The 27,559-nt window shown below is 39.1% G+C and overlaps 7 protein-coding genes and 1 long non-coding RNA gene across 11 annotated transcripts in view; 5 read left to right on the forward strand and 3 right to left on the reverse strand.

Moving 5' to 3' along the window:
- The first annotated feature begins 115 nt into the window (after positions 1-115).
- Positions 116-1,805, forward strand: LOC26527298 (kelch-like protein 40b). Of its 2 annotated transcripts, XM_044010399.1 has the most exons (4): positions 116-342; positions 640-658; positions 726-1,006; positions 1,205-1,805. In XM_044010399.1, the coding sequence occupies exons 2-4, from the start codon at positions 648-650 to the stop codon at positions 1,714-1,716; spliced, it is 804 nt and encodes a 267-aa protein (XP_043866334.1). In that variant the 5' UTR covers positions 116-342; positions 640-647; the 3' UTR covers positions 1,717-1,805. The 2 variants fall into 2 exon arrangements, with proteins under 2 accessions (XP_043866334.1, XP_032587773.1); XM_032731882.2 differs by having other exon boundaries at positions 123-342; positions 726-1,802.
- Positions 1,806-2,523: 718 nt separating this feature from the next.
- LOC6583104 (xaa-Pro aminopeptidase ApepP) lies at positions 2,524-4,645 on the forward strand. The gene has a single exon (XM_002008746.4). It carries the CDS (start codon positions 2,619-2,621, stop codon positions 4,545-4,547), a length of 1,929 nt encoding a protein of 642 aa, XP_002008782.2. The 5' UTR covers positions 2,524-2,618; the 3' UTR covers positions 4,548-4,645.
- Positions 4,646-5,364: 719 nt separating this feature from the next.
- LOC6583105 (myb-like protein I) lies at positions 5,365-10,056 on the reverse strand. 2 transcript variants are annotated; one of them, XM_044009755.1, is made up of 9 exons: positions 10,036-10,056; positions 9,156-9,916; positions 8,625-9,094; positions 8,092-8,189; positions 7,788-8,005; positions 7,539-7,723; positions 7,378-7,473; positions 6,806-6,920; positions 5,365-6,727 (listed from the first exon to the last, which is right to left on the reverse strand). In XM_044009755.1, exons 1-9 carry the CDS (start codon positions 10,039-10,041, stop codon positions 6,394-6,396), a joined length of 2,283 nt encoding a protein of 760 aa, XP_043865690.1. In that variant the 5' UTR covers positions 10,042-10,056; the 3' UTR covers positions 5,365-6,393. The 2 variants fall into 2 exon arrangements, with proteins under 2 accessions (XP_043865690.1, XP_043865689.1); XM_044009754.1 differs by having other exon boundaries at positions 7,788-8,008.
- A 2,959-nt stretch (positions 10,057-13,015) lies between these two features.
- LOC6583106 (39S ribosomal protein L2, mitochondrial) lies at positions 13,016-14,235 on the forward strand. Its single transcript, XM_002008748.4, has 2 exons — positions 13,016-13,633; positions 13,692-14,235. The coding sequence occupies exons 1-2, from the start codon at positions 13,168-13,170 to the stop codon at positions 14,108-14,110; spliced, it is 885 nt and encodes a 294-aa protein (XP_002008784.1). The 5' UTR covers positions 13,016-13,167; the 3' UTR covers positions 14,111-14,235.
- Positions 14,133-15,354, reverse strand: LOC6583107 (ubiquitin fusion degradation protein 1 homolog). The gene is made up of 2 exons (XM_002008749.4): positions 15,115-15,354; positions 14,133-15,047 (listed from the first exon to the last, which is right to left on the reverse strand). The coding sequence occupies exons 1-2, from the start codon at positions 15,242-15,244 to the stop codon at positions 14,233-14,235; spliced, it is 945 nt and encodes a 314-aa protein (XP_002008785.1). The 5' UTR covers positions 15,245-15,354; the 3' UTR covers positions 14,133-14,232.
- A 246-nt stretch (positions 15,355-15,600) lies between these two features.
- On the forward strand, positions 15,601-25,728 carry LOC6583108 (sodium-dependent phosphate transporter 1-B). The gene is made up of 7 exons (XM_002008750.4): positions 15,601-15,706; positions 21,204-21,256; positions 21,318-22,361; positions 22,765-23,190; positions 23,264-23,434; positions 23,509-24,433; positions 24,828-25,728. The coding sequence occupies exons 3-7, from the start codon at positions 22,169-22,171 to the stop codon at positions 25,186-25,188; spliced, it is 2,076 nt and encodes a 691-aa protein (XP_002008786.1). The 5' UTR covers positions 15,601-15,706; positions 21,204-21,256; positions 21,318-22,168; the 3' UTR covers positions 25,189-25,728.
- LOC122757493 lies at positions 16,042-17,861 on the reverse strand. Its single transcript, XR_006357539.1, has 2 exons — positions 16,524-17,861; positions 16,042-16,458 (listed from the first exon to the last, which is right to left on the reverse strand). It is a non-coding gene; the product is annotated as an uncharacterized LOC122757493 (long non-coding RNA).
- A 294-nt stretch (positions 25,729-26,022) lies between the features above and the next one.
- LOC6583110 (brain-specific angiogenesis inhibitor 1-associated protein 2) overlaps positions 26,023-27,559 on the forward strand; it is a 36,122-nt gene continuing 34,585 nt past the window's right edge. For both annotated transcript variants that reach the window (XM_015162740.3, XM_002008752.4), the window contains exon 1: positions 26,023-26,318. The gene's annotated coding sequence lies outside the window, so the exon portion shown is untranslated. The remainder of the gene's footprint in view (positions 26,319-27,559) is intronic.

Below are 27,559 nucleotides of genomic sequence, written 5' to 3' on the forward strand. Positions count from 1 at the left end.
GGCTATCGATTATGTATCGATAAAAATAAATTTGAAACTTCCACCATTATCAAAGGTATTCATTATTATTATTGTAATAAAACTTCAAATATTGACTGCTTTTTATTAGTGCATTCATATTTGCTGTTTACATTATTGTGTATACATACATCAACAAATCGGTTTACAGCTGTCAGCTGAGCAACAGGAAGTCTTTGAACGTGGATCATTCACAAACAATAATCTATCGATATCGCTTCCAGAAGCTCGCTCAAAAATTTTGGCTACACCAGAATTTATCACGCCTTTAGTGTATATACGTAATTTGAATTTTTAAAATCGGTGGCGCAATTGAATTCTCAGGTAAGTTAATTGTGTTTATATTTACGGATACGAAATATGTATGCCTATATGTTCGGATGGATAGTGGATGTACTAAGTCATTTATCAGTGGTATACGAATAAATGAATTAATGTGTCGATGTACATATGTATGTATGTATGTACGTATGTATGTGTGTTTGCAAGCACGCATACTTTATGGGTATTCCCTACGATTACGTAATAGTGTGTCTTTTAAAATTGGGTATTCCCCATGTAACAAGGTCACTTTGAGTAATTCATTCGCTAATATGTGTTATTTTTACTATAATATTTCAGCTGTAAACATGGATAGATGGTAAGTATTTAAATACTGGTATTTTTTTTTTCGAAGATTAAACAATACATTTTTTTTTTGACTAAAGGTTCGCACCTGCTCTTAGTGGTATGGATACAGAGTTTTCTGACTGTCGCATTTTAGTAGGATCCAAAATATTCAAGTGTCACAAGCTAATTCTGGCATGTGCCTCAGATGTCTTTAAGCGCATGATGTTGATTGAGTGCAAGGAATCAATTTCTGGTGACATATTCTTAGACGATGTAACGCCAGAGACTTTTGAAATATTTCGTCAATATATTTACTCCTACAACACCGTCAAACTGAATGAACATGACAATGCAACGTTAATGGATCTATACCTATTCGGTAACAAATTTCTTGTACCTTCAATAAGCAACGATTGTTTGAAGTTGTTGATCGATCGTACCCGTGCCATGAAAGGCGAAGAACTTGTTGAGATTTTTGAATTCGCTTTCAACCTCGACGACAAGACTCTTCTTCAAACAGTTACTTCCTGTTTAAATCGCTCAAATCAGAAGATAAATAACCGAGTTTTTCTACTAGGCTCTGATATTTTCAAGGAATATATGGCCACCGTAGCTAAGAATGAACGGGTAATGTCAAAGTTTCGAGCAATTGAAAAATACCTGGAAATCAATGGTTTTCTAGATTATATTAACTTAAAAGAAGAGCCACATGATGCCAACAATAAAACAAATCTTAATGATAAAAATGCGACAAAGGATTGTCACAAAATTGTATTAAAACAATCAAATCCTATGGATAATGACTCAAATGAGGATGCTTCTCAAAAGGAAAACAAATCAGATTTTAATGAAGCGAATGTGGAAAACGAGAATAAAATGTTAAAAAACAAGATCGACCCAAAGCCAAAAGAAGAATTCATCAAATCTATACTAGAATCTATAGATTACTCAAAAATGACTGGGTATGACTTTTATCAAGGTCCTGGAAAATCCAGTTTATTTACATATCAGTTTAAATTTGAAACTCTTAACAATATATTTAAAAAATCAAATTCAGAATACGTAAACGGATGCCGAAATGGTTATTAAAATACTACAATATATTTTATGCTCAATTTTTTATATGAACAAAAGGGCATAAAAGCATTTACCTAATAAACTTTAAATAATAAAAAAGTAAAATTTGTTTGTGATTTCTATTGCTTTAGAGCCAAGAGCAAAGAAATATTTTCACATACTTGTCTTCGCCTCATTTCTAGTGTTAATATAAAATTCCGCTTTTACTAAGCTCCCTTGTATCCCTTGGATTTGCATTGACTTCCTTAGCTCACTATTCGTTTCGTCACTATCGCTGATCATTTCTTTGTCAATCTGGTATTTTTCGAAACATTTTAATACAGCACAGTTTGAAAACCTATTAATTTCCCGGTTTCCCTAAATTGTATTAAAGTAGCTTAACTCTATAAAAACCAGACTCAGCTAAAAAAATATAAAATAAAATGTACTTAAATAAAATAGCCCAATGTGTCTATTAGGAGTCGATTAGGAGTTTTTTTTACAAAGGGATTCAATATATTATATATGTATATATACAAAATTTTAAAATAAAAACATTAAAAATATGTAATAATAATAAAACAATTAAAATTAGTAAGACATCAAATATAGTAAAGTATTATAATTGTGATAATGTATAATAATAATTTATAAATAGTAAAAATAATATAAAAAAGAGTAATACAAGTATCTAAAAAATATAATCAGTTATAACACTGACCAAAGACAGTGGTTATAACGAGCAAGTCTATTCATAAATAACAGCCTGCAGTATTTATCGATAGGATTTGTATTTTGTGTTGATGTTTTTCAACACTAAATAAGAAGAAAAGCCAGCTGGAAAGAGAGAGAGAGAGAGAAAAAGAAAAAGAAAAAGCAGAAATTACTAAGTAACCGCAACTGCGAAGTTAGAAAGAGCTTTGATAATACAACTTATGATTAGGCAATTTACAACAGCGATAGCTCATCTGACGACTACATATTTGACTGTACGTGTAGCGAGCGTACTCAGTGCAAGTGGAGGTACGAAAATGAAAGCAACAACCGAAAAATTGGCAAAGCTGCGGGAGCTGATGCAAAGTGCTACCACTCCGGAAGGAACTGGAATCAGTGCCTATGTGGTACCATCGGATGATGCACACCAGAGCGAATATCAATGTGCGCACGATGAGAGACGAGCATTTATAAGCGGATTCACTGGGTCCGCCGGCACAGCGGTTATAACGAACGACAATGCGTTATTGTGGACGGACGGTCGGTATTATCAACAGGCGGAGAATGAGCTGGATGCTAACTGGACGCTGGTCAAGGATGGACTGGCAGCAACGCCATCGATTGGTACATGGCTGGGAAAGAATTTGCCCAAAGGCAGCGCCGTTGGCGTTGATCCGCGCTTATTCTCATTTCGCGCTGCGAAAACGATTGAGAAGGATTTGAATGCATCCGATTGCACTTTGGTGGGCATCGAAGAAAACCTAATCGATCAGGTTTGGGGTGATGATCAGCCGCCGCGTCCCTCTAACACTTTGATAACATTAGATTTGAATTTTGCCGGCGAAACCATCGCAGAGAAATGGGAACGGACTCGCGAGCAAATGAAGCAACAGAATTCGAATGCCTTAATCGTTAGCGCTCTGGATGAGATTGCCTGGTTCTTAAATATGCGCGGCTCGGATATTGCCTATAATCCAGTATTCTTTGCATTTATGATCGTAACACACAATGATATTGTTTTGTATATTGATTCGTCAAAACTTCCAGTTAACTTTGAACATCATCTTCAGCAAAATGGGGTCAAAATATCAATCTGTCCCTATGAGTCGATCGGTGATGGAGTACGTCAAATGACATGTGACGTGAACGATAAAGTATGGATATCGCCCACGAGCAGTCTGTATCTGAATTGTCTAGTACCGAAATCAGCGCGACATCAAGATATCACACCAATTGCCTTATTCAAAGCGATTAAAAATGATCGAGAGATCGAAGGCTTTGTGAATAGTCATATTCGAGATGGCGTTGCATTGTGCCAGTATTTCGCTTGGCTGGAAGCAGCTGTGGAACGGGGCGAGGCAGTCGATGAAATCTCTGGTGCGGATAAATTGGAAGAGTTTCGCCAGACTAAGGACAATTACATGGGTCTGAGCTTCACAACGATAAGCTCGTCGGGTCCTAACGGTTCGGTCATTCACTATCATCCAGCACAGGAGACAAATCGACCCATCAACGACCAGGAAGTCTATCTATGCGATTCGGGCGCTCAATATCTGGATGGCACGACTGATGTGACCAGAACTTTTCACTTTGGCACTCCCACCGAATTCCAAAAGGAGACCTATACACGTGTACTGAAGGGCCAGCTTACATTCGGATCCACAGTGTTTCCTACAAAGACAAAGGGCCAAGTTCTGGATGTGCTGGCTAGAAAATCTCTCTGGGACATCGGCTTGGACTACGGACATGGCACTGGACACGGCATTGGGCATTTCTTGAACGTTCACGAAGGTCCGATGGGCGTTGGATTCCGGCCAATGCCCGACGATCCTGGACTACAGCAAAATATGTTCATTTCTAACGAGCCCGGATTCTATAAGGATGGGGAATTCGGCATACGCATCGAGGACATTGTCCAAATTGTGCCCGCACAATTAAACCATAATTTTTCCAATCGTGGCGCTCTTACGTTCAAAACCATCACAATGTGCCCAAAGCAGACGAAAATGGTTATCAAGGAACTGTTGACCGAGATTGAAGTCAAACTGCTCAACGATTACCATAAATTGGTTTGGGACACGCTCTCCCCACTTTTATCCGATGATCCTTTCACCTTGGAGTGGCTTAAAAAAGAAACCAATGCCATATGAATAACGTTTTATAATAAAAGCCACAGAATTATTTCTTTCATTTTTTTAACAATTAACGTTCTTTAAATAAATGCCGTTTGGTTCACTGAAAAAGTTAATAACTAATAGATCCTTTTAAATTAGTAATTGAAATTATTTTCGATGAATTTTTTGTAATCGTTTTCCAGCACCTTTTTTTTTGTTGATTTTCCTGTTAAATTGGATGCGCATCATATTCAAATCTTTGCCTTTGACATTAATATTCAATTTAAATATACATATACACATGCCAAATTCTTGGAATTGGATGGTTTTGTGAATGAAAACGAGTCAGGCGACGACTGAAATCGACAATAAATTAAAGAACGACGAAACAATCAAATTGAAATTGGAGCCAAATAATGTAGAAACGAAATATAAATCGAAGGAAAAATAATGTCGATTAATTAAAGACAAATATGCTCAACATCTGATTGTACATATCAGTTTTACTAAAATGTCTGGAGACGAGTTCTACAATAGTTCTGGCGCATCGAAATGCCTGACTCTAGATGCAAAGTATGAAATATTGTAAAAAATTCAAAGCCGTCGCAAAACGTCGCTTAAATGTTCTACTAAGTCAATATCGAGCAATGTGAATATCTAAATAAATTCAAAACACTGATTGAAGCATTAACCTAATCTACGGATCGTTTATCGCTAGCTTATCAAGGCATTATCTTCACGCTGTAAATTATAGCTTGGGTGATAAGCTGAAAAGCATTAAAGCGCGAAATTGGTGAAGAACTTATATTTTATATTAAACATTTACGTTCTTAGAAAATAAAACAACAAAATGTTGACATTTTCTTTTTTCTTTTTAATACACAATTTGTCCAAACACTTAAATGGGATTTTCTTCATTATTAAGAAATAAAGTGCAATTGTTTTTAGATTTGTTTTTATACTTAGATGGTTTATGTATTATTATGTATTTGTATTTGTATCCGTAAATTTGTAGATATTTATCATTTCGTTTAGTTTAATATTTTGTATATACGTTATATATATATAGATATATATATCTTTTAATCGATATAGGTAAAGGTATGTAGATAGGTAATAATATTCATTCGCCTGTTTGTTTGCTTGTTTGTTACTTGTGTGGTTGGTTGCTAGGTTTAACCCCTATTTTCTCTCAATTCGGTGACATAGCTATAACATCTTAAACATCATTACAATAATCAATCGTATATAATTATTTATATATATTATTTTTCTTTCTTTTTTTTTGTTTTGTTTTTTTTTGTTTTTTTTGTTTTGTGTTATTTGCATTACTTCGATTTAAATCTTAATATTATTATATGTACTTAGAGAGTAGCGTCATCGAGCATATTGAATTCGTCAGAGCTAAGGGTTAAATCGTAAATATTGGGCTTTTCTTTTGAATAGTGTTTTGCACGCCGTTTAACCGTTGTACGGTCAACACCTTAAAACACAATCTCACAGTTATATTTATAAACATTTCCGTATTAATTTTGCTTTGTTGTTTCTCTTTGCTTCCGCCTGGGTCTCGCAATGCTGTTTGGGTTTGGCAAATTCAATATACAAGATGGAGATACTATTTCCTTTCTTTTTCTTTTTCCTTTTCTTTTTTTCTTCTTTTTGTTTCTTTATATATATATTTGTTTTTTAAAGTGGGCTTTGTTGTTGCATTTTGCTTGCTTCCTTACGGTTCTTCTGAGTTTCATCATCTGTTCGCCGTCGCAGTTGCATTCGCATTCGCATTCACATTTGCATTTGCATTTGCAACTTAAGCAGCTGCGCTGGTTTCTTCTGCGAACTACTATTTGCCTTTGTTTTGTTTCTGGCTCTGCATGCGTACGCATCAGAGTACCTCGGAGACGTATTTGGGACGCTTGGCCGCCGTGGCATCGGCAGTGACACACTCCTCCTCGCCCGCCTCAATGTGACCGCTATAATCGGTTGGTAGCTCTTCGTAAATAATCTCAGGATGCTGTTGCTGCTGCTGCTGATGCAGTTGCGTTGGCTGCGCCGGATGCGACACGGCCATTACGTGATTTCGCTTGAGCGCAATCAAAGCGCCCACACCACCGACACCGGCACTGGCACCGGCACCACCACCACCACCGCCGTCCACATGCGCTTGCTGCACAGTGACGCTGGCATTTTGATTGGTTACATAGTACGGGCTGCCGCTGCTGCAAAATAAATATAAATAAACAATTGCATTAGAAATAGAGAACTCATATTAACATAAGCTGCAAGCAAAAACCCACTTGAATTGATTGGAATTATTCGCCAATGTCTGTTGCGGCTGCTGCTGTTGTTGTTGTTGTTGCTGCTGCTGTTGTTGTTGTTGCTGGTGCGCAGTTTGAGAGTTGTAGATTATTTCTGTAAATATAGATGATATAGATAATTTTAGTAATCTGTCCAGCAGGGTTTATGACACGAAAGTCATTAAACTTGTGTTGCCTAACAGAATTTAGACCAGTTAATGCTTATTGGTTTTTGGACCAACTTAATAACAGGTATTATTTATCTAAAGTAGAGGCATATTATTATCTAGCAGATAAACATTTGTCGTTAATGTATTCATTGACTCATATCTCACAAATAATATATACTACTATAGTAAATCAGCATTGAGTACAAATCGAATGGTTAACAGTTGTCTGTAGTTGTCTGTCTAATAATGCATTATACCTATATATAATAACAATTGCAACTAAATCTGAGTTATGTAGTCTATAAATCAGCAACTGTTTGCTTGAAGCATTCTTTTGTTTTTTAAATATGACTACACCCTAACTTTTTTAATTAGCCATGTCCCGGCTATACTTCTATTTACCTGCATCGGCGGCGCGCTGTTCGAGGGACATGCCCGGTGAGCCAGGAGCTGACTGCAGCACAATGTCCTGCAATGGCGAGCTCTCGCGTGAGTTATCTGTAAGGCAATCCAATGTGGTTTATTAATGTACGTCAATTAAAATGATATATAAGCGGGCATACCCATATGACTGGGCGAGACGGGCGCCGACCGTGGCATACCATAGGGCGGACGGAAGCCCTGACTGCTGCGCTGGCGACGTTTCTTGTAACTGTGATCGATCAGCTTGGCCCCGCTATCCGGATCGATGCGCCAGAAGGAGCCTTTTCCCGGCTCATCCTGCGAGCGCGCTACCTTGATGAAATACCTACAATTGAAGAATTTTTGATTTCATCTTCAATTTCAGACTTCCATCTTAATCGTTGACAAACCTATTTAAACTGAGATTATGACGTATGGAATTCTGCCAACCCTTGTTGGTCTCCTTGCGATAGTAGGGATAATGCTTGACAATGAACGAATAAATGCCAGAGAGTGTCAACTGCTTGTCCGGTGCAGCAGAAATAGCTTGGACAATCAGCTGAGCATAGCTATACGGCGGCTTCTCATTATGATTGTAGCTGGCTGTCGACGGTGTCTGGAATAGATCCTGCTGTAAATGTCAATTCAACTATTTAGTATACATGTCAATTCAACTATTTAATATATATTGAATTAAAGTTGTTTAATATTTACCGTATTGTTGTTGCTATAATTGTTGTAACTATTGGTCTGATTCTGGTGAAAACCCTGGCGAGGACTAGCAGGACAACTGTTGGCAGCACTTATTGTACCTGTACGATTGAAAGGTAAATATATAAATATATATATGTATATTTCAGACTATCATATGAGAATGAATATACTATCACAAATATATCGCTTACACAAATTAGGAATTACACTTTGTTAATTTGCAATTTTAATCTATATTTTCAAATTACGTCAAATTATACAAAATAATATAATCAGGTTTGATTTGATTCTTCCAAATTATGTATTGGATTATTTGAGATCTTTAGTGCCTTTATGGCGAGCGCCTATTGTCATCACTTCTCTCCCGCAAGAAGTGTTTCGGCTTGAAAATTTGAGCGCAAGTCTGTGGAATTTCTGACTAACATTTATTATTTGCACAGCTGATGTAGTCGACTACTGAAACGCTGAAGTTTCGAGCCGGTCTAATTGGAATTGAGTCTAATTTGAATTTGCTTTTTTTTTGTGGCTCTTACCAGTTGGTGATAGGTAGGGACTCTTTTGCTCCTTTTTGGGTATTGAAATTTTGAGCGGTGCATAGATGGCAGCTCCATCGCCTCCGGTGGTTAACAGCTGTGATGCTGCGGGCGGTGCTCCGGGCAGGCGTTGCTGCTGCGGCTGTTGCTGCAGGGATGTGTGGTGAAGCGGGTGGTGTGGTGTGTTTGGGAGTGGGTGGTGTGGCGGCAACTGTTGTTGTGGTTGTTGCTGCTGCTGCGATTGCTGCAAGTGATGCGCTGGTTGTTGCTGTTGGCTGTGATGATGCGACGCCTGCAGCGAATGCAGCTCATCGCGTGGAGGCGGCGTTATAATAACATGAGCACCAGCTGTCCCAGATACTGTCGGACTGCTGAGCACGGGTGCCGCATCCGAGACAATGTCCACCGGCGCCGAGACGAAACTCTCGAACTCGATGCGTATCTCGGTGCTCGGAAATCGAAAGAAGCAACTGCAAAGCAAAGGCAAAATGAATTGATGCAATTAATGGATCATTTAGTTAAAGCATTTACCGCTGGGGCAGTCGCAGTGGATCTACATTGCGTCGCTGTAGAAAGTCATCAACGAATATGCCATTTTTGCTGAGGCACTGCACAAAGAAGGCGCGGCGCTCCGGATCGTAGAGCACCTGGAAATGTTTCCGAGAGACCAAATTGTTCTCGGCTACGTTGAAGTGCACCAGCGATGTGGATGAGTTGCGTCCAATGACGGTCACCTCGTCCGTTATATGGAGCAGATCCTCGTTGAAGCGCAGCACACCATACGCATTCTCCGGTGGAGAGGAGCTTAAGGAGACGACTTCATGGGCAGGTGGGTGGTTTGCTAAGTTGTTGCTGTTATTATTGTTACTATTTTGATTATTGTTAGCCAATTCGGCGCTGGTATTATTATTGGTATTGGTATTGTTATTGTTATTTAACGCTGCAGCGGCGCCATGGTGAAGCTGCAGCATGTCCTTAGCAGCGGCAACAGTTGCCGCGTCTGCAGAGCTCGCTACTGCTGCTGCTGCGGAGGTGGGTGTGTTTAGAACGGTGTGTACCGTTACAATATGATTGTTGTTGTTGTTGTTGTTGCTGTGGATGTTGTTAGGATTGCTATGGTTATTGCTATTATTGCTGCTGCTGCCGTTGCTGTTGTTGTTGTTGCTTATATTGATGGTTGTTGCTAATAATGTTGTTGTTGTTGTAGTGGCGGCCATTGAGAGGTATCCACTTGCGCACTGACTACTGTTGCTGCTTTTCCTGTTGTTGTTGTTGTTGTTGCTGTAGTTTAACTGAAAATTTCATTTATTACTATTATTGTTCTTCCGTTTAAGTAATTAGTGCAAATAAACAAGAAAATATTGCTCCCCCGCTCTTTCTCTATCTATCTCTCTCTCTCATACACACACACCAGCATTTCATTGTTTTTGTTTATTTTCTTTTCTTTTTGTCTTTCGTTTTCTTGCGCTCTCGCCTTTTTCTGTATGCGGCGCGCTTTAAAGTGTTGTAAATAAAACTGACAAAGCGCGTGTTGCACACCGACTGTATAATATATACATACATACATAGTTCAGCAGCTTTTCACGCGTGTTTTTTGGACTCTTTTATGCTCAAGGCTTTTCGCCAGTAATAGCAAATAAAAAAGGAAACGCAAATATATTTCCCAAATACACATGTATATATACACATATATAGACATACATACATATATAAAGCACTCTTTGGGCTGTTTGTCTCAGTCTCCTACTTCGCAGAGAGCGCAACAAAAACAAGTACTTTTTTCAGTTTTTTTTCCCCCTTTTGCTTTGGTTATGTTTTGCTACCATAGCCGTTCACATGCATGCATACAAACAGACACTCCTTATACATATTTACACACATATTAAACCGACTCGCACTCGGCAACAAGCAAAAACAAAAACAGCTCGGCACAACAATAAAAACAATAATAACACTACTACTACTACGTTGCGGCACTACGTGAGTAAACGAACACATGTACACGCAAACACACACATGCATACGAGCATACGAATTGAGTACATACAGTTCATAGCAAAACACAATGCGTTGGGAGACGTATTGCACGCGCGTGCGCTCACTCTTTATGCGGTATCGGCTAGCCCGGGCAGCAGTCGGAGAGTGGTAAGTGTTAAAGAGAAAGAGAGCACGAAAGTCCCCAAATAGCTCTCAGTTGGAGCAGCTGCCGGCTGCAGAACTACATATGCATACAAAATTAAGTTCGGCAAGCTATTGGGTTTTAAGATAATATTCATTATTTTGAGTATTGAGGAGCGCGCGCGCAATGCGTTCAGTGTAGCATCATTCTGTTTACGCCTGACAATTTGTCAGTCTCGTTGTTTGCGTTTTCTGTTACGCCAGTGTTGCCAAATGTGCAAAAGTAATGAAAACGTGCTCATATTCATGCACACACAGACAGATTACACGCACAACTGACCACAAACACAAATACATATCTAAAATAAACATGCATTGTTTCTTATAAGCAATCAAATCGTACCAATTTGTATAACCTATATCATTACAGAAGCTTTAAAATAATTGCTACTGCAGAAGTGCTCTTGTATTAACAATAACAATAATTACATTGATTTTTTAATCGACAGAGCTCGAAAGTCTTAAGCATCAATATTCATCAATATCGAATTGGCAACTCTACACTTGACAGTTACACTTTTGGTAAGAAGCTTATGGGCTTCAGTTGGCAGCACTGGCAGTAGCGTGTTCACTTTGTTTTTGTCTTTTATAGACAATCCTCATTGTTATATGTATGTATACTTGTCTGTATGAACACAGCTCATATATGAATGAATGTATTTACTTATACATGATAATATACATACGTATGTAAATGTAATTTAAATACAAACATACATACGTAAATTTGTCAAGCAGCTCAGCTAAGTCCTCACATGGCTCCCATTCAATCGATCGAGCGAGCTTGCATGCGCTAACATGCAAAATGAAACCAAAATAAAATTAACGAAAACAACGTAAATAAAATGCTATAAAATAAATACAACAAAGCAAACACCTATACACACACGCGCGCACACACACAAACAGTTAAATATACATTCAAGCATATATACATACGTCGTTAGGTCACTGCTACGCCGATGCTGCCTCGCATCAGCAAAACAGAAACACAATAAATAAATAAAAACACCAAAATACACACACATACATATATATATATATACACCGAACAAGAGCGCGCGCATATACATACATACATAAACAAGCCCTCACACATACTCATATAGATGAGGCATATTGAAAATGCGTAAAAATGCCGCTCGTTGATTTTTTCAGCTAGCAACGGAACCGAAAAGCAAAAAACAAAAAGAAAATCAAAAACAAACGACGTCGGCGCGACTCCACCTGCTTGAGTATACGTACATTTGTGCATACATACATAGGTACATATCTCTGTATGTATGCATGTGAAAAATGTAAATATGTATGCATGTGTCTTGTTTGTCTCTCACTTATTGCGGCGACTGCGGACAAAAGGACAGACGAAAAGCGTAAACATACAGAAAGCACACTTTTCACAACGAACGCCGTATGTACATCATACATACATACATACATACATATATGTATGTAAATATGTTTGTTGCTTCGTTCGTTGGACGGCGATTGCGTAAACTTGCCGCCCGCTTTTTTTCCACCTAACACCAAAATATGTACACACAGTTAAGGGTACACACACGCACATGCACATACGCATTTACGCACACAGTTCCACATACGAGATGTATGTACATCATCTAACATGTTCCAAAATAACAAATACATTTTATTTATATTCTCCTTATTTTACTTTTACTGTTCTGTCCATATTAATTAATACATACTATTGTTTGTTTTTGTTACATTCGCCTTACGATTGATTATCAAACTCAACTGTTTTTGTTTTTCGCTTTTTATTATTATTTTGCTTTAGCTACTTTTTGTTTTTGCGTTTTCTATTTTTTGCACAGAAAATTTAGCACACAACACGTTTTTCGTGCAGTTCGTTCGACACTGAGCGTGTGTGTGTGATATTGTGTGCGTGAGTGTGTATCAACAGCATGTTTGTGTGTGTATCTTATTTTTCTTTCTATCGGCTCGTTCGCCTTGTTTATTATTATTTTTTCGTACCTTTTTTACTGCCGCTTTCGCTGTGTACTTTATGCAAATTTTTTAACAAATTCAATTTACACCTAATATATATGTTTACTTTTAACTTAATTTGTGCACTTTTCACAATTTTAATGCGGTTTTTTTCAATTCTTATTTGCTAGCAGCGCGCTCCGCAGCAGCTGCCCACACGACGTGACGATAAAGAAGAAGCAGAGTCGTTCACTGTAGCCCTGATTATGAAATTTTTTCCAACCAAATAATTTCAACTAATTTGCGATGCCTGGCCACACTTTGTTTCCAGCTGTTGCTAACAGTGTGCTGAAAGTCTGTTAATGGTACCGTTTTGTAACCAATTTGCATGAGATACAATTAAAAGGAATTTTCTGTGAAAATGCAAAGTCTCACACGCCTGCTTAGCAAATGCACATTAACACCGCAGCAGCGCGGTGCATTATCTGTGTTCCAACAGTTGCGTACCAAGACGAAGGTGGTCGAGAAACCCAAGCCAGGTGCCGGGCAGCAATTCCGGCGTATAGTTCATTTTCCGGATGAATATACGGTGGCACCTCTGAAGATAACCCATTTAGCTGGCCGTGATCCCGTGAGCGGTCGTATGGTCGCCAAGGGCATTGGCGGCGGCATCAAACAGCAATATCGTTGGATCAAATGGGTGCGCGATGGGCCCAGCGAAGGAGCCCCGCAGGAGGAGATCGTTGTGGAGCTGCTTCACGATGGCTGCCGCACAGCAAAGGTGGCACTAGTTGCTGTCGGCGACGAGTTGAAGTATATATTGGCCACAGAGAATATGCGAGTGGGCGATATACTGAAAACGTCGCGTGTGATTCCACGTATACCAGGTGAGCCGATGAGCCAAACTGTTTCCACAGCAACTTTATCAGAATCTTGGCATTACAGTTCGACCGAATGACGGCGATGCCTATCCGTTGGGCGCCCTGCCCGTGGGCACACGCATTCATTGCCTGGAAAAGAATCCCGGCCAGCCCTGCCATTTGATCCATGCCGCCGGCACTTTTGGCACCATTCTGCGCAAGTTCGATGACAAGGTGGTGGTGCAGTTGCCCTCCAAACGGGAGTTTGCCTTCGATCGCACCTGCATGGCCACGGTGGGACGCTTATCGAATGTGGAACACAACAAGGAGCATGTGGGCAGCGCGCAACGCATGCGAGAGTTGGGCAATCGGCCCCGGTCTGGTCTGTGGAAGCGAAAGGAAGGCAAGCATGGTAGGAAGATACGGCGACTGCCGCCCATGACGACGGTAGCGCCGCCACCACTGCCAAAGGAGCCGGAGCTAAAGCTGACCCTCAATTTGTAGAATAATTTGGAAACTTTGGACATTTGTTTTTGCGGGAATTTCATTTCTTACTTTTGCTATTTGCTGCTATGTGAGCCATGTGCAACATACGATTAAAGAATTATGTGAGAGGCGATTACATACTATTTGCGCGTCTTCTTCATTGAGAAGCCAGTGCCATGGAAGCTGTCCGTATCGGCGCCAGCCGCTTCGCCGGTCGCCTCGGCATCCTCCTGGCCGCGATCGCTGATTGGTTTGATGGAGCGATCGAAGCGCAGCAAACCGAACTGGTAATCGTAATCGGGAACGCCGCGCGGCAAGACCTTTTTGAGGACCGGCGTCTCCAGCTGGCTGTCCTTCTTTTTTTTGCCATCCAGACGCACGCCGGAGCCTTTGAAGGTCTCCACCAGCTCCTCGTGCACAGCACCGCCTGCACTTGCGTCATTCCCGCCTGCAGCTTGGCCACCTGACTGTGTAGCCGGCTGTTGTTCGCTGTGCTCCTTATAGCCCACCGGAGCTTCGAATTCCACATTCATATCACACTCAATGATGCTGACGGCGTCGCCAGGTCGGGTCTCCAGCACGCACAGTTCGTACACCTTCTTGTTGTACTTGATGGCGATGACATCGCCCTTGGTCAAGCAGGCAAAGTTACGCAAGGCATTCTCCAGCACGGCCTTTGGATTGGTGATGTCCAAGAAGTCAGTGCTGTGTGGTTGAAATTTGGAGAACGTGGCCACTTGCAGGGAGACGCTCTCGATGTTCAGTATATCGCCCTCCTCCAGCAGCAGATTATCCATCATCCAGTAGGGCAAATAGCATTTGCCCTCGTCGGCAACAAATTCCAAGACGCCAGCGTGAGAGGAGCGCGATTTCTTCTTGTTGGTCAGCTTGAAAAGCATGGGATATTCCACATTTAGGCGAGTGAGTGAATCCAGTGCAGATGGCGGCATGATAACTGTAAGCAAACGCTTTGCCTGTATAGCATTCATTACATACAAATATATATATTTAGTTTTATTTACTTTTTCCACCTTTCTCCACGTCGGAGCGCTCATTGCCTGGTAGCATAGAAACTGAGAAGCATTTGTAAGTAACTTGAAAGCTACGTCCGCCATCTGGGAACATCATATTGAAGCCACTAAAGTGGAACATTGCGACTTTGTTGGCAACCAAATATTTAATTTGTTGTTTTGGAATTTCCAAAGTTTTTTGTAATGTCACGATTTGTTTTTGTTGTGCTTGAAGAAAAACAAAAGTGAGACTGAAATGTTACTTAACATAACAGCGGCACTAACAGCGCAGTAGTTGACCACTGTTAACAGCGGTCGCAAGGGGTTGAAAATCAGTTAAGCGCTTGCATGCAAAAGCTTTGATAGAATGTGCTTTGAAGTTTTGTTAAAAAGCTGCTTTATTAATTTTAATATGATTTCTGTTAAACTGATGGCTATCGGCTGTTAAGTTGGGTAACTTTTCTATCGATGATGTGAACATATCGATATAAGAGAACTATCGTCATTTTTCAGCAAGCCGGTGCTCGCAGTTGTGCGCGCGCGTTCATCACGCTTCAATTTCTCGTCAAATAAATTGTGATTTGAGAAAAGTGTTGCTATTTAAGTGAGTAATAAGCAAATTAAAACCCATTTGTTAACAACATGCTAATCATATGTAGGTGGCAAGCGTAGCGAATAGTTTCCCAATAGAATGAAATAGCTGCAGAGTAGCGAAGAGCCGTGTTCAATAAGTGTGTGTACATATAGAAGTGGGTGTATGTATATGGTCTCCTGTGTATCCTTGCGTAGTCCTGCTGGCGCCGCGTGTCTATATTTTTCTGTTCTTCGTTTTATCAGCCCGCGTGGACTATGTTTGTATGTGCGTAAATTTCTGTGCATGGTGTGTACGAATGTGTGTGTAGGTGTATATACACCTATATCATGCAGATTAGCAATTACCTTCTTTTCTTTCTCATCAAATCTCTTTAAACACTTTATCGGAAAAATCAATAAATGAATAGAAATTTTAAAGGCATGAAAGCGGCAATATATTTCGCTTAATAGTTGGCTTCTGATCTTGCATTCGTGCAAATGAAATGTACTTTTTGCAAATCCATTGTGTGTTATCTTTAGGGTACAGTTATTGTCCTTGCGGACGGCGTGTTCGAAAATATTACAGTTCGACATGCGCTGTTGCCATGTGCAGCTGTTTTCAAGTTTGTTGTTGTTGCTGTTGATGTCGCCTCGCAGCTGCTACAACTGTTACTACTACTGCTGCTTCTGATGCGGCAATCACAACAAAAAGACCACGATATCGTGCTATCCTTTTCTTGTACTTTCTAGTTTTCACATTCCAATTCGACGTATTTCGTTTGCCTGCAAAATAATTGGTCATCCCTTTGTAGAGCGAGCTTTCATCGTTCAGCCCACTTCCCACTTACCACTACATACGCAATAGCTTATGATTCACGCGCACAGAAATATTGGCTGTCTTATTGGCATCTTATTGGAATTGAAGCATCGAGACGTTTATTCAGTGCACTTAATGATTATTAATAATTTTAAGAGATAATTAACTCAAAAGAGCTATAAATAATTCTAAACCAACAACAAACTTGCGGCTGATAAACTGAGCAGTGACTGTAAAACTGTATTGGTCTATGGTTGCTGTATTACAAAGCTACACACGCACACACATGGGCACATGCATACATGTATATTTAACAGAGGAAATATTTCATATAATTTTCTTAAGCTTACGTCAAACAGGAATACATTCTTTTTGCTCATATATGTATGTACATACATATGTACTTATATCACGAGTAAACAAAGTGATTGGCATCAGCCGCAGCAGCAACAGCAGCCGCAGAAGCGGCAGCAACAACCCCAACAAGGTCGCAGACTATAGCCTGGGCAGCTGGACAGGCTATAACTCAATTTGTTCTCTATAGCAGCTCAAACTGTTGTCAAAGTACAGTTATCGTTTGATATACTCTTTACCTGTCTCCCGCTGACTTCCTCTGTCTCCTTCTCGCCCGCTCTTTGAGCACTTTGCACCTAACGGATATTGCTTGGATCTATCTGGATATGTCTGGCTTTCATCAATAAAGCTGAGCTTATTTTGCATTGTTTTTCGTTTAATTATGTTTGCTTCTTCTACTCTACTCCACCTACGCTTTCGCTGTTGCCACGCTGCTGCCTCAAAGTACGTGTGTGTGTGTGTATATACATAGATATCTATGTGCTTGCATATAAATTTCCAATAAGAACTTTAAAGCGTCGCTCGCCTCATTGCCTCTTTTTTGTTCTTTACGCTCTGCCAAAATTTCTATTGTTGTTCATGCCCTCTCTTGTTTCGCACGCGTTTTCATATCAGGCGATAAACTCGTGAATTTGCTGTACTCAAAAAAGTACAACAAAATAAAGCAAAACGAAAAGAAAACATATTTACATATATCAGTTGATATAGATATATATGCAGACATATGTACGTGTGTATGTGTGCTTGTATGTATAATAATAGAAAAAGCCAAGTGGAAGGTAAAGAAAGGAAGGAGTGGAGAAAACTTTTGGTTACCAAACACAATTACTTTTTGATTGATAAAAACCCACAAGTCTTATTTTAATTCATAAGAATTGAGTAGGGGGGCAGCATTTCAATAGAAGGTTATTTATTTATTTATTTGCAATCGGTGTATACAGTTGATTGGCATATGTTCATACATACATACATACGTACATACATATATGCATACATTCCAATCATGCCATTTAAACATTTTATGCATACATACATACATATGTACATATATAAATAAAAAGATAAATATATGTATAGGCATATTAATTTATGCAGACTAGCATAGCTATATACATGCATACGTATGTACATTTCATGTATATGTACATATGTATATTTTATAAGTACATATATTTTATATTATACATAACTATTTCGAAAACTTTTTAGACTGCCCTGGTATAAATGAAATATACAACATTTGCCATTTGCTATACATGTTTACATATACCTATATGCGTATATATATATGACAGAAAATATATATGGAATTTCTTATATATATATGTATGTATTTTGACATATGTATAAAATACTGTCATGAGAATCGCATAGTAAAGCTCCATTTGGAATACCATTGAGTTCTATAGATTTCTTATATGAAAAAGTCTTCTGCGGCAAATTTGAAGAGGTCTTATCTGGGTAATGCGTTTAAAAACTTAATGTTTGCCATATTTCCAGTTTTATTGGGTACAGTTGACACTCTTAATCGATTCAATTTGCAAAATTGATTCATTTAACAATAAGCGACAAGCCCCGCTTTAAGGTTCCAATTCACTTGGAACTTCAATGTAAGCTACATGCTGGTAAAAGTTTCCACTTAATTGATTCGAGACCTTCGTATGTTGTTGTCGTTGTTGCTGTTGTTGTTGCACTTTATGTTTGCACGTGCTTGTTAATTACTTATAGACAGTTGAGGCTCAGTGAGGCATAGATGAAAGCATTTCCAATTCCATATTATTGATTTGCATGGAGAATCGCGACGCTTCACTGGATACAGTTTGAGAGTCACAGTTAATGTTTTCATTAAAAAAATGAAAACAACAAAATATAGAAAATAAGGGTAAAGGTTTTGCATGACCTTGAACTTGAATGACAACAGGAGAAGAAAAAATCAAATAGAAACCACCCCAAAAATACCAAGTTGAGGGCGGGTTCTTCCATTCGGGGGTAGTCCCCTTACACTTTGCCCGCTGGATATGGATATGCGGAGATTCGTCCTTGTTGGAATGCAGTAAATTAAATCAATATCTCTATATAAACGAAATTGAATGCACTTCTTAGTTGGCACCAAGAACGACAACAGCTGCCACGCCTCACGCCCAACCCCACTTCAAGGGAAGATATACTGCGCACTCAGTGTCTTGCTGAAAACCTATGACAATCTATTTTATAGCAAACGCTTCAATAGGCCATAATATATAATTTATCTATGCGCACAGTGGGGCAATTGTGCAAAATATAATGCAAAATATATGAGGTTATTTTATGAGAGTTTTATTGAGCAGTGTAAAAAATTAGATATATATATATATATTAAATGTAAGAAAACTACAGTGTCTCAAAAGCAAAAAGAACCCATTGAAAATGGGAAATCAGGTAGACTCGAGCAGTCTCGACTGGAGCCTTCTTACTTGTTGTATTTTCATTTTATTTGATATAAATGTATTGATAATGAAATAAATAATTTCAGAATAGCTTTATATACGTTACGTATTTAGATAATAATATAAAAAATATTAAATAAATAAAAATATTTTTTCCATATTTATATAGTTATATAATATATATATATATATAAATACATAATGTTTTTAAAAGTTTTCCATATGTATTTCCAATATATCGTAAAGTCAGATAGAATTTCAAATGTAAATAATAATTTTATCAATAATATTCTTGTAATACTTGAATTGCTTAATGTAAATGGTTTTTATCACACTGTGGGTTAGCTGTAATATCAACTCTTATGAAACACACACTTGATTTCCGTTTTATGGGATCGTTAAAAATCATAGTATTTGCATCAATAATTTAACTATATACTCTGTGATTGGCAGTACTAAAATGGGGTATGCCGAACTTTATAGATCTTGCGTGTAAAATGAAAAATCAATTAGTCGCAGCAATATGATTTCATGCTCAGTCATAAATATAATATATTTGACGTAATGTAATTTATAAATATAACTTTTTTGCTGGAGGTGGGGTATACGCACTGCCCAAAAATAGTTTTAGAGCCACTGCAATACTGCTCAAACCTCTGTGGCGTGCGCTGTAGTATTTATTTATAGCCAAACGATTCAAAACATGCCATAAATTGCCAACTATTATTGTGAGAACTACGGTTATATCAGTGTTATAGTACATATAGAGGTTGTGGAGGGCGTTACTTACTGGAAATATGGCGAGCATATGTCAACGTGTCGACCTTGGCCAGCAGGCAGGCAGCCAAGCAGCCATTGTCCTGGTTAGTAGTTGGCGTCTCTTGCCCCCTTGCCCCTTGCCCCCTTGCCCCTTAATCCTGCGTCCTTTGGGTCTCTTTTGTGGCGCTCTTTTGTCTGCAGCCCGCCTTTGTTTGAATAGTTTTCAGCTGTCCTATGGGAGGCATATCAAGTCTCATGGTTTAATTAATTCTTGTAAAGTTTTTTTAATAAAATATTCTTGACAGTTTACTATCGAGTCTGTTAATTGAGAGCAATAATTTCTATTGAAATATCACGGCATATGTAGAAGCAATTGAGAAGCTATTATGATCATTGTCATTGTCATTATCTTGCTCATTATTATAATCGTTAGCTTTGTGGGAGACATTTTTAAAATTCTATATTTGTAGAATATAGAATATAGAATATAGGCTTTGGGCTGTTAGCATCTGAAAAACATATTGGATAACTGCGTGCATTGTCATTATCATAATCATGATCATTGTTATTAAAACACTATGTACGAGACATTTATTAAGTTATATATCTATACAAGCCTGACCTATATTAGGCAGCTCTAACTACACCGGATAACTGGTCAGTTCAAGCATTCCTATACTTATTAGCCAACATCAATAATCAAATGACCGACATTTACGAGCATGAATAGCCCATTGAAATAATTCACATGCAGCTTAACAGGCGCGTGGGACACGTGCTCAGTGGGGCGCGACCTTAATGCACAACCAAATTGCGCCAATTTCAGCAATATGCAATTTTTCCTCAGTTCGTTTTTCCAATTGAAAAGCGCACTGGGTACGCACGGGAGCAGAGTCGGGAATATCGCCGTTATTTACAAGTGCAAGATATATTTTATATTCATTAGGCAGCAGCTATATCAAGGGTAGTTCATATGGAAACTTAAGAAAGTCCCAGTTAAATATGTGTTTAGCCCATTGTAAGATATACCTATATTAATCTATGAAAATATTTTACTTTGATTACATTGTACAACAAAAAAATTACATTGTAATAATATTAAAAATATATTATAACCGAAAGGATTTAATTAATAATTAAATCTCATATTTACAATTCTCCATTTATTGCAGACATGGTGAATACCCCATTGACGTGGAAACAAATTTGCTGTCCCAAACGTCAGGTGAGTGATAAAGTGGACAACAAATTTTGACATCAAGATTTCATCACACTCAATTTTACAGTTAACCAAGTCGACTACCATCAGCTCCTATTCAACATAACAAGAAACTACTTTGCAACAACAACAATACTAACTTCACTCAATCAACAACAACAACAAGACGAATAACAAGAAAGGAAAACTTACTTTAAGTTTTTCATTCGATTCCAACTAGAGCTTTGGAATTTCGTCGTTAGTTATAGATCGAAAGAGAGAGAGATAGAGAGAGAGCGAGCAAGACAGTCGGAGGGGGTGCAAAGTTTTTATTATTTTATACTTAATATAATCTATTCTAATCAGTATTTAGTGTCCAGTCCAGTTTAGCACTAAGTTTTGTGTTTAGGCTAACGTAATTTATTGCATACTTTTAGGCAGGTCGCGCTGAGCATTCAGCTTCAGCTTGAGGGAGGGAAGGGCTCACAGAGGACGTCAGGTGTTTTCGCTCAGATTACAGCGTATCCTCAATTCGGTGTGCTGCACGCGTCTACTTCAGTTTTTCATTATGAAAATAACAACAATGAAGTCTAAGCGCAAATATGGCTGTTTAGAGAATATTTGAAAAGAACTTTTCAATTATTAATAATTAAGATTATTTTTCCGTATATCATTTATTATTGTAGTATTGTATTTTATAGTTTTCCCCAAGAGCACTAATTTTCTTTGCACAAAATTCGTAATATTTCATTTCCTCTACATCACACAACACTATAATAATTTCATTAAATTTTCAATATTTAACACTAGTTAAAGAGTTCCAAGAACAGTCCGACAGACAGACAGACAGACAGCGAGACGGTTAGGCTGTGTGAATAGGGGCTAGAGTTGTTTGTTGTGTTTTTGTTACCCTTGCGAAAAAGTGAGTTTGTTGTAATCATGGAGAGCTATTCAGCGGATCTGCTATGGATGGTAATCATTGGCTTTCTCATTGCCTTCGTCTTGGCCTTTGGCATCGGCGCCAACGACGTGGCCAACTCCTTTGGCACTAGCGTCGGCTCTGGCGTTCTGACCATACGTCAGGCTTGCGTCTTGGCCACCGTCTGCGAAATTTCGGGCGCTGTTTTAATTGGTAAGTACAAAGCACATATAGCATCATGAGCAGAGCTTTAAGTAGTTCAATAAGAGCTTTAATAGTATAGGCTACTTTTTCAGTAGACCTTAAAGAGAGGTGTTTATTAGGCTGTTTATTAGTTGGCCCTCTGAAAGATCTTGAAATGATTTGATAGTCTTTTCGAAACATTTATATATGGCGTTACTTAAAGCTCAGTCAAGTCCGAAGTGGAGTGTAAATTTGTCGCCATTTATCACATCAATGTTGACTCGGCTTTAATATAGGTTAAAATTAATAGTCTTATAAAGGTAAGCAGTTGATTCCTGCTCTAAGAATGTTCGATTTTTATTGGTTTATGTCTGCTGCTTATGTGATGTTTATATTCTGACATCATATCTCTTTTGTCTTCCATGCTGCGCAGGCTACAAGGTGTCGGATACAATGCGAAAGGGCATTTTGGAGGTGAGCCTGTACGAGGGCGCCGAGGAGGTGCTCATGCTGGGCTGCATGTCCGCGTTGGCGAGCAGCGCCATCTGGCTGCTGGTGGCGACATTTCTGAAGCTGCCCATTTCGGGAACGCACAGCATTGTGGGCTCCACCATTGGCTTCTCGCTGGTGGCCCGCGGCGTACAGGGCTTGAAGTGGTCGACGCTGTGCACGATCGTTGGCTCGTGGTTCATTTCGCCAGTGATGAGCGGCTTCGTCAGCATTCTACTCTTTCTGGCCATACGCCGCTTCATCTTGCGCGCTCAGGAGCCACTCAAGGCGGGCTTCCGTTCGCTGCCCATTTTCTACGGTGTTACGTTCTTCATTAATGTCATCAGCGTGGTGCTGGATGGGCCCAAATGTAAGTGAAAGGGAAGAAGAAGAAGTTGAGATTGAGTAACCGAACAATTTGAATTTGTGTACCTAATCTTTAGTGCTCTATATGGATAACATTCCCACTTGGATAGCGTTGAGCGTCAGCGTCGCACTCTCGCTGTTGGTGGCGCTCTTGACGCAGCTGGTGGTGGTGCCGCTGCAGCGACGCTCGATTGCCAAGAAGTTGCGCGCCCAGAATCCGGTCAAGTTCAATTTCGAGGACTCTGTGGGTAAGTGGAGAGCCGATTGAGCAGCAGCCGCTGATGCAGATGCAGCATTTACTCACGATTACGATTTTACGTAGAGTCCTCGCCGTCCGGCAGTCCGAAGAAGCAGCGCCGTCCGCTTTCGCTTGTTAGCGAGGGTAAACCACTGCCGGCTATTGCCGAAATCACCGAGCTGGTCTCGCTCAGCGACAATTCGCCGAAGACCTTTAAGCTAGCGCCTTATGGCCTCGCGGCCAAGAATAACAATGCAACTGCCGAGGACTACAAGATCGATCCAGATATAATACGCAAGGCCGAGGATCTGCTGGGCAAGGCCAGTCTGGATAATCCCGATCTGACCGTGACCAGCCTGAACTACATCGATGAGCAGCAGCAATTGCAGCACCAGCAGAATGGACGCAAGCTCCAGGAGTGCTTCAAGCGTGTCCAGTCGCCCAAGGAGGAGCGCAAGACGGAAACAGTGGACAACGTCAATGGCAATGCCAGTGCGAATGCTAACGCTAATGTCAATGTTAATGCCAATGTCAATGCTAATGCGAGTACAGCTGCCAATGCTACCAACAACAATTTGCAGGTGGTGCAAAGTGCCGGCAGCTTGGATCTAATGATCAGCACCACATTGTCGCCAAACTCGAGCAAGGTGCCGCTCATCGAGAGCAAGGAGGCGCTCAATGAGCAGGAGGAGGAGTTTAAGCGTGCAGCGGGTCGACGTGCCAGCAGCAGCCAGGAAACCCAGGAGGTGTCCATGCTCTTCTCGTTCCTTCAAATCTTGACGGCCACCTTTGGCAGCTTTGCGCATGGCGGCAACGATGTTAGCAACGCCATTGGACCACTCATCGCCCTCTATATGATCTATCGCGAGGGCTCCGTAATGCAGAAAGCAGAAAGTCCCATTTATATATTGATCTACGGCGGCATTGGCATCTCTGTGGGTCTCTGGCTGTGGGGACGCAGGGTCATCGAAACCATTGGCAATGACCTAACGAAGATCACCTCATCAACGTAAGTATGGAAACGAAGAGCTAATATGATTGTGGGGAAAAGGGAATGATTCGAAAGTAAACGATAGGATAGGGAGATGAAAGGGGAGAGTCAAGGAACTCTTTATGAGAAGCTCATATATGTGAACAAAGAGACAGAGAGAGAGAGAGAGAAAGGAAAACAGAGACGCAGACACAGAGAAAGCCGTAGAGCGGCCGATAGGAACATAAAGAGAGGGACAGAAGAGAAAGGCAAAGGCGAGTGACATAAAAATAAATGGAGACATAAGAAAAAGACTTGGACAGATAGAGAGAAAAAGTGAGTAAATGAGCGAGAGATTCGGTTATCCTATTTCATATTCCACTTTGCTTTATTATATCGTAATGAAATTGGTTCATTATCTTTCCATTTGCAGAGGCTTTACCATTGAAATAGGCGCCGCCATCACCGTACTGCTGGCCAGCAAAATTGGTTTGCCCATTTCGACGACACACTGCAAAGTGGGTTCGGTGGTTTTCGTGGGTCATGTGAGTGCAGCGGGTCGCAAGAGCGAACGTAAGGAGCACGAGAAGGAGCTGGGCGGGCCATTGGAGGAGCAGCATGCAGCAGCACCGCCAGCTGCTGGGGAAGCCATGGAGGATGGCAGCGTCGATTGGCACTTGTTCCGGAACATCGCCTACGCCTGGATAGTCACGGTGCCGGTGACAGCGATGCTCAGCGCTGGAATGATGTACGTACTCTGCGCCCTGGTCGTGAATGATGTGGATCCAGTTTAAAGAGGCTAACTTTAATAAGCGTCGTCATTCAATTATTAATTGTAAAAGTAAATTAATGTTTCGTAATTGTACCAGTTGATAGAGCAAAACAAAATGAAAAACGTACGAAAAAAGCAAAACAAAACAAACAACTACAAGTTTAAACTTAAACCAAATTACTCACCTAACTAAGCGAAAAAAAAAACATAAGCAAAAAACAAATGTAATGAACATGATAAAGAAAAGCAAAGCATTTTACTTAACGTCTGAACATAACTGATATTGGTATAGATATTGTTTATAAATATTCATACGCTAATGTTAACACTTAGACAGCACTAATATTGTTTTTTTTTTTGTACTCAAATATTTTTTATTTCTGTTTTTTGTACTTTGCCCCAGAAATTAATGTCCAGTGCAATTGTTTAATGCATTCCAACACACACGAAATTATTTCAAATCCATTTTTTTGGACAGCTTTAATACGTATTTTACATTTTATAAATTACAAAGCAATAGAGCAGAACTTATGAATAAAATACAAACTACTACAAATTTAAAGAGAACCAAAATTGATTTTATTTGAGTGCAGTTAGACATTGAGAAAGAGCTTTGAATTGCCGCTAAAGATAGCTTTTCTCTTTGCTCCTAGAGCTTAATGAGCTAAATGAAGTTTAAGACTGAAATTATTTGCATTGCAAATTAATGCCTAAAACTTGTTTTTGCTATGCAAAAGCTCTCGCGCTCTATCTCTCTCGCTTTCTCTTACTGTTAGCACACGCATGCAAATGATGCTCGGAGAGCTTTTCTTTTATGGCGCAACTTTTGAGCGCCGCTTGCAGAAGTCGTCGCAAAAGCTGCCGGCAGTTGAGTCTCGAGCTTCGATGCGTTCGGTTGTGTTTCTTATATCGCTACTTGGGCCTTGCTCTGTGCCCGTTTTCTTCACATTGTATTGAAAGTCGTAACGCCTGCGCGTGTTTTATGCATTTTGAAACGGTTGCCAATCGAGCTAAATACAAAACACAAATTGTTTCAATTCATATACTAATAGATATGCAACAGGTGTAACAGTGTGCACAGGTGTCTCAAATCTTTTAACTCGCTTACAATTGGATTTACGCAATCGGCAGCAGCTGCTAAGGAACTTTAAGGTAAGTCTTGCAAATTAAATAAATAAATAATTATATATAGGTTATAGCCAAAATTTAAATGAATGAAACTTGAGATAACAATTGATTGAAAAATTAATTCAAACTGAAAATAGATGAAAATATAAATTTATATATAATTTATATTAATATGATTTTAAAAATAAAATAAGATAAACAAAACACAACAATAATAAAGTAGAATATATAATAAAAAATAAAAAAATACCTCAATAAATATATGTATGTCGAAATAAAAAAGATATAATAAACAAAACTATAATTGTAAAATATGAATTAAATAATTATACAAATATTTGATTCTTGTCTATTTATTTCTGGCGAATTTATCTTTTAACAAAATATAATATATATAATTTTACACATTTTTGTAATTGATTCATTAATATTTTATAATAATTTTTCACAAACTTTAACAAACAATTTTTGGCAATGCTTTAGCTTTAGCATCCCGCTAGGACATTCATGTAGTATAACTATGTTAGTCTAGCACATCAAATTGTAATTCTTTTTCTTTGCTAACATACAATTTCCAGCATACTATTAGTTAACTTTAAATACCTCTTGGTTAGTATTAAGCATGATGATTCAGTTCATAATTATGAGGTGTTCTGCTTCCTGTCTTTACTTCCTGACATTCTAACGCCCATTGCGGTTCAATTTTCAGTTTGATTTCGTTCGATTTGGTTTTCCGTTTCCATTCCCATTTTCATTTCTCCATTGGCGGTAGCTTGGCTCTCACATGTTGGCATATGTATGTATGTAGCTGTCTGCCTATCTATTTATCTATCTATGTCTGTCTATCTGCACGCTGTATTACTTAATTTCTTTGCTTAATCCGATTTGCGTGCATTGAACTCTTCACTTCTACCTGTATTGGGCATTTTAAAGGTGTGTTTTTCTGCTCAAATTCTCCGATTCTCCGACTTGTTGTTGATTGTTTTACACACACACACACACACACACGCACATATATATATGTGTTTTTTTTATTGTTGTTCGACAAAGCTACTTGTTCTTATTTTCTGGCATTTACTTGATGTGTAATGCTTCACTTTGCTCGCTCACCGAGTGAAATGAGTTTCTTGGTTTTCTTCGACTTTCATATTCACTTTCAGGATGAGACAGTAGAATTCCTCGTCTATCTATCCACTTTGTCTCTTTTCCAAGGCAGAGTTATTTTGACGACTAACGAGTATTATGCAGTCAGTATTATGCATTCC

The sequence above is a fragment of the Drosophila mojavensis genome, unplaced genomic scaffold (assembly GCF_018153725.1).
Source record: "Drosophila mojavensis isolate 15081-1352.22 unplaced genomic scaffold, ASM1815372v1 contig_74, whole genome shotgun sequence".
Lineage (NCBI taxonomy): Eukaryota > Metazoa > Arthropoda > Insecta > Diptera > Drosophilidae > Drosophila > Drosophila mojavensis.